Source organism: Oryx dammah, unplaced genomic scaffold (genome assembly GCF_014754425.2).
Source record: "Oryx dammah isolate SB20612 unplaced genomic scaffold, SCBI_Odam_1.1 HiC_scaffold_3, whole genome shotgun sequence".
Classification (NCBI taxonomy): domain Eukaryota; kingdom Metazoa; phylum Chordata; class Mammalia; order Artiodactyla; family Bovidae; genus Oryx; species Oryx dammah.
In genome coordinates this window covers 65,606,601-65,619,261 of record NW_024070187.1, presented here as the reverse complement: position 1 = coordinate 65,619,261, position 12,661 = coordinate 65,606,601, and the positions used below count along the sequence as shown (strand labels likewise).

The 12,661-nt window shown below is 38.4% G+C and overlaps 1 protein-coding gene across 2 annotated transcripts in view; it reads right to left on the bottom strand.

Annotated features, from left to right (window-relative positions):
• ATP10D (ATPase phospholipid transporting 10D (putative)) overlaps positions 1-12,661 on the bottom strand; it is a 129,729-nt gene that overhangs the window by 57,713 nt on the left and 59,355 nt on the right. For both annotated transcript variants that reach the window (XM_040238145.1, XM_040238146.1), the window contains exons 6-9: positions 6,546-6,652; positions 6,125-6,256; positions 5,596-5,723; positions 5,234-5,486 (exon numbers count right to left, since the gene is read on the bottom strand). In XM_040238145.1, coding sequence (XP_040094079.1) covers positions 5,234-5,486; positions 5,596-5,723; positions 6,125-6,256; positions 6,546-6,652 — 620 coding nt within the window. The remainder of the gene's footprint in view (positions 1-5,233; positions 5,487-5,595; positions 5,724-6,124; positions 6,257-6,545; positions 6,653-12,661) is intronic.

Here is a 12,661-nt window from a genome sequence, read left to right as displayed (position 1 = left end):
GGTCTGTCTAGTCAAGGCTATGGTTTTTCCAGTAGCCATGTATGGATGTGAGAGTTGGACTGTGAAGAAGGCTGAGGGCTGAAGAATTGATGCTTTTGTGTGCTTTTGGAGGAGGCTCTTAAGAGTCCCTTGGACTACAAGGAGATCCAACCAGTCCATTCTGAAGGAGATCAGCCCTGAGATTTCTTTGGAGGGAATGATGCTAAAGCTGAAACTCCGGTACTTTGGCCACCTCATGAGAAGAGTTGACTCATTGGAAAAGACTCTGATGCTGGGAGGGATTAGGGGCAGGAGGAACAGGGGACGACAGAGGATGAGATGGCTGGATGGCATCACGGACTCGATGGACGTGAGTCTGAGTGAACTCCGGGAGTTGGTGATGGACAGGGAGGCCTGGCGTGCTGTGATTCATGGGGTCACAAAGAGTTGGACACGACTGAGCAAATGAACTGAAAGGCTGCCACTACGTCCACCAAATTTACAAGCTTCATCATAAAGGCACTGTGCGGACATACCCAAATTGAGGGCCACCCTACAAAATCCCTCAAGAGGGATTTTGAAGTGAATTCTTGAAGTGAAAAGTAAAGTGAAAGCGTTAGTCGCTCAGATGTGTTCGACTCTTTGCGATCCCCTGGACTGTAACCCGCAAGGCTCCTCTGTCCATGGAATTCTCTAAGGCAAGAATACTGGAGTGGGTAGTTATTCCCTTTTCCAGGGGATCTTCCTGACCCAGGGTTTGAACCAAGCTCTCCTGCATTACAGGCAGATCCAAAAAAGGAAAGGCCAAGAAACTCAAAATCTAGAGGCACCTAAATGGTGACTAAGTGGTATCCTGGACAGGGTCTGAGACAAAAAAGACGTTTGGTAAAAAGTAAGGAAGTCCCAATAAAGTCTGGATTTTAGTTATCAGTGAAATATCAATATGGGCTCATTATTTGTGACTAATGTATCTTAAGACTAATGTAAAATGTTAAGACAAGGGAAGCTGGGCAGGAGGAGCATACTGGAATGCACAATACCTTTATAACTTTCCTGTAAATCTAAAACCATTCTAAAATAAAATGTTTATTATTAACATTCTTTTTCAGAAATCTTTTAAAGGAGGTTAAAATATTTTAATATCCATACAAGTCACCTGAGGTATTGTTAAATGAAGATTTTAATTGAAACTTTAAAGAGGGGCCGAGACTCTGCATTTCTAAGATACACCTGGGTGTTGCTGATGCTTAGTCCATGAAACAAATTTATAAGTTGAAAGGCTTTAAAACAAGAAATGGCGTCATCAAATGTATTTAGTTCAACTGCATAAGAGTAAGGGGTTGTTTCCCAGCAGTAACATTTTCGATGGAAATATCTCGTAGGCAATTCTTTTGACAGAAAATCGTCCTGAAGGCTTAACTAATTTTCATTTCAGTGAAAATAAGGCCTCAGGGTTAAGTTCTGAGGGAAACTAGCCTGTATCATTATCCCCTTCAGCACTGGGGGGGGGGGGGGGGGGGGGGGAGGAAGGTGTGTGTTTGTATGCATAGGCTTGTTTTTAAACCATTACACAAGAGACTTGTCTCTTGAGGGCTTCCCTGAGAGCTCAGTTGGTAAAGAATCCACCTGCAATGCAGGAGACCTCAGTTTGACTCCTGGGTTGGGAAGATCCCCTAGAGAAGGGACAGGCTACCCACCCCAGTAATCTTGGGCTTCCCTTGTGGCTCAGCTGGGAAAGAATCCGCCTGCAATGCAGGAGACCTGGGTTCAATCCCTGGATTGGGAAGATCCCCTGGAGAAGGGACTGGCTACCCACTCCAGTATTCTGGCCTGGAGAATCCCATGGACGGTATAGTCCATGGGGTCACAAAGAATCGGACACAACTGAGCGCCTTTCACTTTCGCAGACAAGAGACTAGGAGCTCTGAATGTATATATGGTAGAAAGGTGTGGACAGGCAATGCCAACACCTCCCAGAGGTGGTGCAACACTCGTTGGTTCACAGATATCTTACCAATTACAGTCAGTCCTGGCAGCATTTGATTCTCAGTCACTTAGCATCTTCCCTGCACAAGGGGCCACAGAAGAGAAGTACTCATCGGGCAGCAGTGTATATATTGAGGGACAGGGCAAGAGAGGGCTGGTATCAGCTCTCCTAGATGCTACAAAATTAAAATCCCACAAAAAATAATACAGCGTTTCCCACCATATATTTTGTGAAACATGACTGCTATAACATACTTCCCCTAAAAGACTAATCTCACAAATGGATATAGGGGTTCAACTCCAGCGATGTTCACTGCAGTATTGTTTACTAGAGCAAATGACTGTTGATAAGCTAAACTAATGGTTGTTCCGTTACATAAATTGTGGCAATTATTACAATGCGATACAGCATAACCATTAGAAAAATAAGAAGAGAATGGAAAGGCAATCATGATGAAGTCTTGAGACAAATGGTTATAAAAGTCAAAGCACACTGTGATGTCACTTTGTTTAAAAAACATATATTAATGTTTACAGGAAAAAGTACTCCAAAGAAAAGCACTAAAATGTTACTAGTGGTCCAGTCAGAGTGGTATGACCTCACCAAGTACAAAGAGGTGTCAGAACATCCCTGAGGTCAGAGAGATTCAAAGCTAGGGGTTCTGCTGCTTGCCTTGAAGAAGTGACTGCCATGCTGTGGAGAGGTCACAGGGCAAGGAATGATGGGCTGTCTCCATGAACTCAGAACAGACCCAAGTTGACAGCCAGCAAGAAAGCAAGGGCCACAGTCCTACAACCTCAAGACTCTGACAATTCCAAATCCAGGGAACTAAGAAGAGGACCCTGAGCCTCAGGTAAGATCATGGCCCCAGCCAACCCCTAGATTTCTGAGAGATTCAGGGAGGACCTAGCTACCTGGACCCATATTCCTGACCTACAGAAGCTATAAGACAGTATATGTTATTTGAAGCCATCAAATTTGTGGTAACTTGTTATGTGGCAATAGAAAACTAATACAGTGATAAATAACAAACCAGAGAGGTATTTGCCACATGTAGAAGAAAAGAATTATGTCAGCATCGGTATTCAAATTATTGTTTTTCAAATAGTTCAAATTATTGAACAAAGCTTCAATACAAGTGCACAAATGAAAATGGACACTGGCCAGAGACAGCCTAGACAGGGACATACAAGCTGAACAGCAACCCTGCCTTAATAGATAAAATCCTCCTACAGATTACTAAGAATAAGAAAAACTCATTCGTAAAATAGGAAGACATGTAAAATAGATTTTGTCAAGGAAATTCAAATGGCTAAAAACATAAAAAGTTAGCATCTCATTGCTAATCATAGAAAAATTAAGACAATGAAACGCTAACTGCATCTACAAAACTCACAAATTAAAAAGAATAGCTTCATCCCATTATGGTTGGGTATGAAAAATAGATCTTATTCTGGGTTGTGAGAATGTAAATTAGCACTATGCTTTAGAGATAAATTTTGTGGGATCTATAAAAATTCTATATGTGCATACTTCTGGATCTAGCAAAACCAACTTTAGATATGTGTACAGAAATGGATATGGCATGATGAATTTTATTTTGTACATTATAATTTGTCATCTTGTCTATCTTCTTGCCTTAAACTGTAAGCTACATCAGAAACTCACGTCACATGTTGGGAGCTCACAAAATATTTGTTGAATGGATAAGTGATGTTAATTGCAAGTACTATTATAACGGGTTTCCCAGATGGCACTAGTAAAGAAAGTGAAAGTTGCTCAGTTGTGTCCAGCTCTTCGTGACCCCAGGGACTATATCATACAATCCATGGAACTCTCCAGGCCAGAATACTGGAGTGGGTAGCCTTTCCTTTCTCCAGGGGATCTTCCCAATCCAGGGATCGAACCCTTCCTCTGCACTGCAAGTGGATTCGTTACCAACTGAGGGCACCTGCCTGCGAGTGCAGGAGACATAAAAGACAGGGTTTCAGTCCTTGGCTTGGGAAGCTCCCCTGGAGGAGGGCATGGCAAGCCACATGAGTGCTCTTGCCTGGAGAATCCCATGGACAGAGGAGCCTGGAGGGCTCCAGTCCACGGGGTCACAAAGAGTCGGACACAATTGCGTAGACTTACACACACACACTGCTATAATAGCAAACTAAACTTGATCACATACAATGTGATTCTACGAATTTCATGTTAACTCATGAACTGACTTAGAAAAAAGCCCATGAGATATTGAGGAATAAAAAAAGCAAATTGCAAAGTAATATTATTATATAACTTATAAAAGAAATGTGCAAATATTTATTTTCACATATATAAGAATATACATAAAGATGATATGGGGTGGGAGGGGGATTCAGGATTGGGAGCTTGTATACACCCGTGGTGGATTCATGTCGATGTATGGCAAAACCAATACAGTATTGTAAAGTAAAATAAAGTAAAAAAAAAAAAAAAAAAAGAATATACATAAAGAAATGGATGGTTATATATTCAAATTATTAACAGTGGTTCACCTCTAGGTTAATATGTTTTGGTCACTTCTCAGAATTATTTTTATATTTACTTTTGTAAATAATAAAATTAACGAAGTTCAATTCTTAAAAGAAAACTTGCAATTTATATATTTACTTCCTCTTATCTACTCATCTTATTTCTTCTTAAAATAGGTATTCTTAGCCAGGGACCAACGGTTACCTATTGGCTGAGTGATGGGCTAAGGGAAGACTGTCATCCCTTTGGAATTATTAAAAAAAAATTTTTTTTAAGGGATATGGTCCATAAGAAGAAGGGAATGGCAACCCACTCCAGTATTCTTGCCTGGAGAATCCCATGGACAGAGGAGCCTGGAGAGCTCCAGTCCATGGGGTCACAAAGAGTTGGACACAACTGAGTGACTAATACACACGTGGTCCATAGAGTTTCATGAGATTCTCAAAAATATCTATAATGCAGTATCACTGACACCGTATCTAACCCCAAACCTTCTACAATTGCTAGCAATTTCCTTTCCTTTCAGAGAAACCATGGTCAAAAAAAAAAAAAAATCACGGAGGCAGACTTTGACTTTAACCCACTAACTCTCGACTAACTTTTGACCTACTAACTTTTAAAGAGACAACAATGAAACTCCATGAGCATCTGGAGGAATTAAGTACACAATGATTAAATATCGCACTTCTGTGCCAGAATTACCAAACTGTTAAGTGGATGCAAAAAGACAAACCTCAAGGCTGATTTTCACAGAAACTCAACACTCACCATTTTCTTCATGGCAGTAATCAAAGCCTGCCACACTACATCTTCGAAAAACCATCTTATTCTCAGTGAGGGTTCCTGTTTTATCAGAAAAGAGGTACTGAATCTGTCCAAGATCCTCAGTGATGTTCAGGGCTCGGCACTGAACAGTAGAACCCATTCTCTCATTGTAGAAATCCACATCGCTTTGAATAAAATATATCTGGCCAAGCTTCACAATTTCAATGGAAACATAGAGAGAAATGGGAATCAAGACCTAAGAAGAACCAAACAATTTAAAAACATTAAAGGGAGAAAAGAAAGGATGAAAAGCTGGATAAGTAGCAAAGATTTTAAAATTGTATGATAAGCTCAATAGAAATTACCTGTAACAAAATGATCATGGTCCAAAACATATAGAAACCTGCCAACACTGGTGATATGATATGTCCATCTGGCTCAGGGATATTAAAAAAGGGTATGTTTTCATATCTGCTCAACCAGATTCCATGACCTTTCAAAAAATGCACAGACATCAAAAGGATGCTATGTATATATTATGCAAATATAGAATTTTATTTCTTAAAAAAGAGAGATGACAGTATTTATTTTGGTCGAACACCAGCTGTTTGAGAAACAAATTCAAATTCAAAAGACTACATGTTCTCCTGCCTCTGTCTCTCTTTACATCTCTTCCCAGGTCCCTTTATTACTGTGGCCACATGTAATCAATATTAATGCTTTTCCAATTAGAGAATGAGAGAGATGAAGATGTGAGGAAAATAATTATTGGCAAATAACCACCCCCATTTACTGGAGTCAAACTTAGATTCATAAATATCATTTTGAAAATATAATACTTTAAAATGAATATCTTGAGGGAAAGATGTCAGCAAATAATCAAATTCTACCTACCCAATGCACCAGTTAAACACATTATAACCAAAAGTAGGACACACCAGAGGACGTCTGTATTTGCTCTTCTTTCTAATTTGCTGCGCTTATATCTCGGTCCACTGTTGTTCAGCATTGCTTTGGTTTCATGGCCTACATGGGTAACACAATATTCAGAAAACGTGGAAATTAAAGCCAAGTAGTAAATATCATATTTTTAAGTCTCTCTGGCAGACAATTTAATGAAAAGTAGTTATGTAATACACTTTGTTAAATTTAGTTTCCATTTGTGACCCATTTAGAAAAACAGAGACCAATGATTAAGATTATCAAGACAAAATTTCCTTTCTGCTGCTAGAGATTGCATTCGAATAAGTGGAAAATATTAACTTGCAGAAAAGCACAGAGGAGACAATGGTGAAAAGTCAGAAGGGTAACCAACCTGCATACACCACAATGCCCATGACAGCCTCTGTGTTTCTAATGGTGCATCCTCTAAGTAATAAATTCTCTTTACTGAGACCCACGCGTTCTTTGTTGGAATGTTCTCTATAAAAAAGACAGCATATAGATTTTTAAAGAGCAAAATGTGCATGTAAAAATAAACACTATGAATTTTGAGTTTTCTTGATTAAAGTTAAGCGGTTCACAGGAAAAGTTTCAACTCTTGACGTGCTTGATCTAGTTATTTCCCACTTTGGCTACCAAAAAAGACACAACAGGTTTCTAACACTGTTTTCTATCATTCATTGTTTGCCAAGTACTAGTACTACAAAAACTAAAAGATAATCCAAATAAGAAAACTATTTTCTATAGTGGAAACCTGTATTTGGGAGTAACTTAATAGCTGATAAAAGTTCTTAATGAGAAGGGGAAAGTTCTTAATGGAATTAGAAAATTACTCTCTTGGTCCTGGTGAAATCAAGGATTATTCTTGGGCAGTAATAGTTAGTGGCTACTAAAATCATTAGGTAGAAGAAGGCTGGTGGGGAAGTTTATAATGAAAGCGTAAGGCTGACAATACCAATCTTAATGTAACTACAGGACATCAAGGCCTCCAGAAGTTTAGGGACAGAAACTGCTCATCCCCCTGGGAATCTAATCAAGCTTCTATGGGGATGAATCAAACAGGGGTCTGTGGCATCAGGGGATCTGTGAAGCCTTTGAAACTGTATACAATATTTCCCTGTGTGTGTCTGTCTATGTATGTACATTCATATAATTTGTCATTTTCTAGACAGTATTTCTTTCATCAGATTCTAAATGTCTGTGAAGAGTTTTCAGGAAACAAGGCCAGAAAAACATGTTAACCATCACCCAAGGATGCAGTTATCCAAATCTATGAAATCTGCAGGGGTAACCTCTGCAGGCAAAATGTTCTGTCTATTTAACAAGTGAGTGGCATGCGGGGCGGGGGGGGGGGGCGCGGGGGCGGGGCGCGGGGGGAGGGGAGCAGAAGTGGTGGAGGGAATGAGAAGGGAAATTTAGAGACATATCAACTAAACACAACATGTATACCTTTGTTTTGATCCTGGTTAGAATATATTAACTATAAAGAAATTTGAGATAACTGGAGAAATTTAAACAAAGACTAGGTATTAGATACTACCAAGAAATTGTTCTTAATTTACTTAAATGTTATAATGATGTTATGACTATTTTTCTATAAAGTTTTTTTCTGTTGTATATTCACAGTGAAGTATTTACAGTGAAATGATGTGATGACTCTTGCCTGGAAAATCCCATGGACGGAGGAACAGTCCATGGGGTCATGAAGAGTCGGACACGACTGAGCGACTTCACTTTCACTTTTCACTTTCATGCATTGGAGAAGGAAATGGCAACCCACTCCAGTGTTCTTGCCTGGAGAATCCCAGGGACGGGGGAGCCTGGTGGGCTGCCGTCTACGGGGTCGCACAGAGTCGGACATGACTGAAGCGACTTAGCAGCAGCAGCAGCAGCAGCAGGGGCATATAGGGAAGGAAGTGGGAGGATAACTGAAACAAAGTCGGCAAATTATAAAATAGCTAAAACTGGGTGAGGGCGCATGGTGTTCATTACACTTTTCTTCCTACTTTTGCATATTTGAAATATTCTGTAATAAACAGTTTTAAAATAATCAATGTAACCACTTGATTAAATTACTATAGTGGTAAAAATGCAGAGCAGACTCATTGGAAAATTTTTAAAAATAAGCAAAAAGGTATTTCACATATTTTGTGAAAATGCATACTAAATTTCAGAATTAAGGTTAGTTTATTTTCTAAGCAACAGACTACAGTCTATGAGTTGTTTCCTCTTTGTTATATATAGGGAAATTGTCATTATATCTACTATCTTGCAAGGAAAAGAAGAAAGCAAGCTCTTCAAGAGAAGTTTGAAGAGCTTTCCTACTCTTCAAATGAGGAGGAAAATAGACAAATCTGTTTTGTCATTTTACTCCTCTAACTTGCAAAGCATTTTCTTTTAAGAGGTATGTGTTTACATTCCTTCATATATACGGGTTTATGCACAAAGAGAGACCTGTGGGGTCATAGTCAGAACCAGCAATGTCCTTGGGTTTAACCTAATTCTATCAATACTTCCTGGATTTACAGATGAGGAAATTAATCCCAATATTTACATTCCCATGTAGCATTCTCAGGCATGTATCCCAGGCTTGATTAGGCTCCTCAACAACATAGCATTTATTATTCCTAGAACCTTTACAGGAACAGATATAATATACAAAAGCATCAGTTACAAAATTTATTAAGTGTATTAAAACTTTTACCCTAGGATCCTCATTTTTCACCATTACATCACTCTAGTTTACCATCTTTACGTTAAAGCCCAATTTTTATCTTGATTGTACTGGCTCCAAACTCTAAACATCCTGCACTCGATGAGTGTGTATTTGGCACACATGATATGGGACCTTCAGATTCTGTGCAAGACATGGACTGTCTGATTACAGCCTTCATCCATTCAAGAGCCTATATAATATGTACCATATGCCCAGCACACCCACCTGAATGCTGAGAACAGAAAAACAAACTTAGATAGTCTTGGCCTCTGTGGTTTAACAGGAGGTGATTCATATAGAAATGTCTAAGTATAATAACAATAGTATAGTTATTATGATAGAAATCTGATATTCAGCATACAACATGGGCACAAACAGGGAAAAGTCAATGCTTCCTGAGAGTAAGAAGATCAGAGAAGCCATCAATAATATACAGAGTGAGCCTGAACATCTCAATTTCTGTTAATTTTAGAAAATAGGCCACACAGCAGGAAAAATGTAAGGATCTAGTTCAGCAGATAAACACTATTTCACAAAAAATTACTGTATCCACCTGGGCTGACTCTACTAAATATGCATGCTCTGACTCAGATTCTGTGCAGAGTACTATATTCCAGACCACACAGAAAGAGACTAAAGTTCTATTCTTTTCTGTCCAGAACTGTGCCAGAACCTAGTCTGAGCTTGTCAGGCGAGTCAGCGTTCCCAGTGAGGGGCTGTGCAAACTGGACTCTAAGGTATTTTTTGACCTGGATCTCAGGTGTTGAAGTCCAGGTCAGAAAAAATGACAACCACTAAATCTTCCAATTACAACAGGAAATTGTATAAACAGTCAGCAGTTGAGAAAATAATACTAGGAAATGATTCTTCTTAAACTTATGAGCATGTTTCTGATGGCAGGAGAATCTGCTAACTTCCCTTCATCATCTCGCCTCTCTACGATCTACTATATAGCTCACCTACCCTCCAAACATACTTAAACCACTTACGACTCCACAAATGCACTGTGGTCTCAGGCCCCTATGTCATTACTTGTATTGGTCCCTCAACCTAGAAGGTCAGTAATTCTTTGTATTTACTTGTCTGCCTGGTATCTTCTTATTTTTGGTGGTTTAAGTCTGGCATTATCTCTTTATCTGAACTAAATCCTTTCCCTTTGCCCACTGCATAGCTTCTTGTCCCTGCCCCAACACCCATCTGAATCAGATGCTACTTAAAGATGCTACCACTGTGTTCTAAACTTCCATCTTGACAATTCTCTAAAATTTTAAACAACTTGATTGAAGAATAACAAGAATCATACAGTAAATACATATACTGTACACATTTAAAGTGCAAAATTTGATGTTTCGACGATTCCCTTGTGAAAACATCACTACAATTAGAAGAATGAACATATCCATTGCTCCCTAAGGTTTCCTTATGTGTTTCTGTAATCTTTTCTTCCTATCCTCCCTCTCCCAGGCACCCACTATCTGCTTTCTATCACTATGAATTAGCTTTGTTTTTTGAGAAATTACATAAATCAAATCATATAGTATATATTCTTTTTTGTCTGGCTTCTTTCACTCAACAGTATTTTGAGATGCATCCATGTTGCTGCATATATCACTAGTGGATTCCTTTTCACTGCAGCGTAGTACTCATTGTATGGCTCTATCATTTGTTTATCCATTTACCTGTTGATGGAATATTTGGGGCTATTTCAAATAGCCCCAAATAAATAAAGCAGCTCTGAAAATTAGTGTCCAGGTTAGTATACGGATAAATGTTTTCCCTTGACTAACTACTTAGGAGTAGAATAACCAGATCATAAAGTAGGTGTGTATTTAGTTTTTTAGGAAATTTCCAAACTATTTTCTAAAGTGATCATGCTTTTTCCATTCCCACCAGCAGTATATGCATATTCTAGTTTCTCTACATTCTTGTGAAAAGTTGGTACAGTCAGTCCTTTTAATTGAGGAGTTACACTCCTAAGGCTTTAACTTGGATCTTTTCACACAGATATCTGAAGTCCATGTATTTAATGTCTTTGGTGAAGTGTCCAATATTTTCGATCATTTAAAAACTGTATTGTTCATTTGCTTATTGAACAATAAGCAAATAATAAAGACATTTTATTTAATAATAAATAAAGACATATATTCCAAACACAAGTCCTTCATGAGATATACACACTGCAAACTATTTTCTTCCAGTATAAGTTTTCATTCATTTAGCAGTGTCACTTGAAGAGAATAAGTCTCTAATACTGATGAAGTTATTTAATTATTTTTGTCCTTTTATGAACTGCACTTTTGGAGTTATATCTAAGAAATCTTTGAATAACACAAGATACCAAAGATTTCCCCTATGTTTCCTTCTAGGAGTATTAGAATTTCAGGTTTACAGTGAAGTACAGGATCCATTTTTAGTTAATCTTGGTGGTCAGAGGTCTGGGTTGAAGTTTATTTTTTTGAATATAGATGTATAATTGTTGCAGCATCATTGTTGAAACAACTAACCTTTCTCCACTCAACTGCTTTTTCATCTTTGTAAAAATCCAGTTGCCCATAAATGTCTGGACCAATTTCTGGACTCTAATCTACTCCATTGACCTACTGTTATATCATTATGTTAAAAACAAAATCTGGTGATCTTAGCCCCCCACATCTGTTCTTCTTTTTCAAAGTTGTTTTAGTTAGATGATTCTACTGTCATATAAATTTTTAGAATAAACTTGCCAGTTTCTAAAAATGAAATTTAAAAAGAAGGGGGGCGGACTTCTCAGATAGCTCAGTTGGTAAAGAATCTGCCTGCAATGCAGGAGACCCCGGTTTGATTCCTGATTCAGGAAGATCCCCTGGAGAAGGGAAGGGAGAGGCTACCCACTCCAGAATTCTTAGGGTTCCCTTGTGTCTCAGCTGGTAAAGAATCCACCTGCAATGAGGGAGACCTGGGTTCAATCCCTGGGTTGGGAAGATCCCCTGGAGAAGGGAATGGCTGCCACTCCAGTATTCTGGCCTGGAGAATTCCATGGACTGTATAGTCCATGGGGTGGCAGAGAGTCAGACACGACTGAGCGACTTTCACTTTCAAAAATAAATAACTTTGCTGGAATTTCAATTGGGATTACACTGAATCTACAGATCAATTTTGGGGGAAAAACTGACAACACTGAGTTTTAATGCATGAACAACAAATGTCTCTCCATTTAGTTACATCTTTAGTTTATCTCAATCATGTTCAGTGGCCTTCAAAATGTAGGTCTTTCATATCTTTTGTCTGATTTATTCTTAAGTATTTTTTCTGACGCTATTGTAAATTGATTTTTAAAAAAGTTTTGATATCTAAATGTTCTTTATATGTACATGAATACAATTAATATTTTTATATTGATCTTATTTCCTACAACACTGCTAAACTATTAATTCCAGTTGCTTTTTAATAGATTTCATCACATTTTCTACAAAGACCATCATCTCATCAATGAATAAAAGACAGTTTTACTACTTTATCACTTGCTGCTTTTATTCATTTTCTTTACATTAGCTAGGATCTCCTTGAATAAAAGTGGTAAGAGATAATATTCATGTCTTATTCTCGATCTTAGGGGAAAAGATGTTTAGTCCTTCACTATTCACCACTCCAGTATTCTTGCCTGGAGAATTCCCATGGATAGAGGAGCCTGGCAGGCTACAGTCCATGGATTCAAAAAGAGGTGGGCACGACTGAGCAACTAAGCACACAGCACACCAAGCATGATGCTAGCTGTGTGGTTTTTATAGATGCCT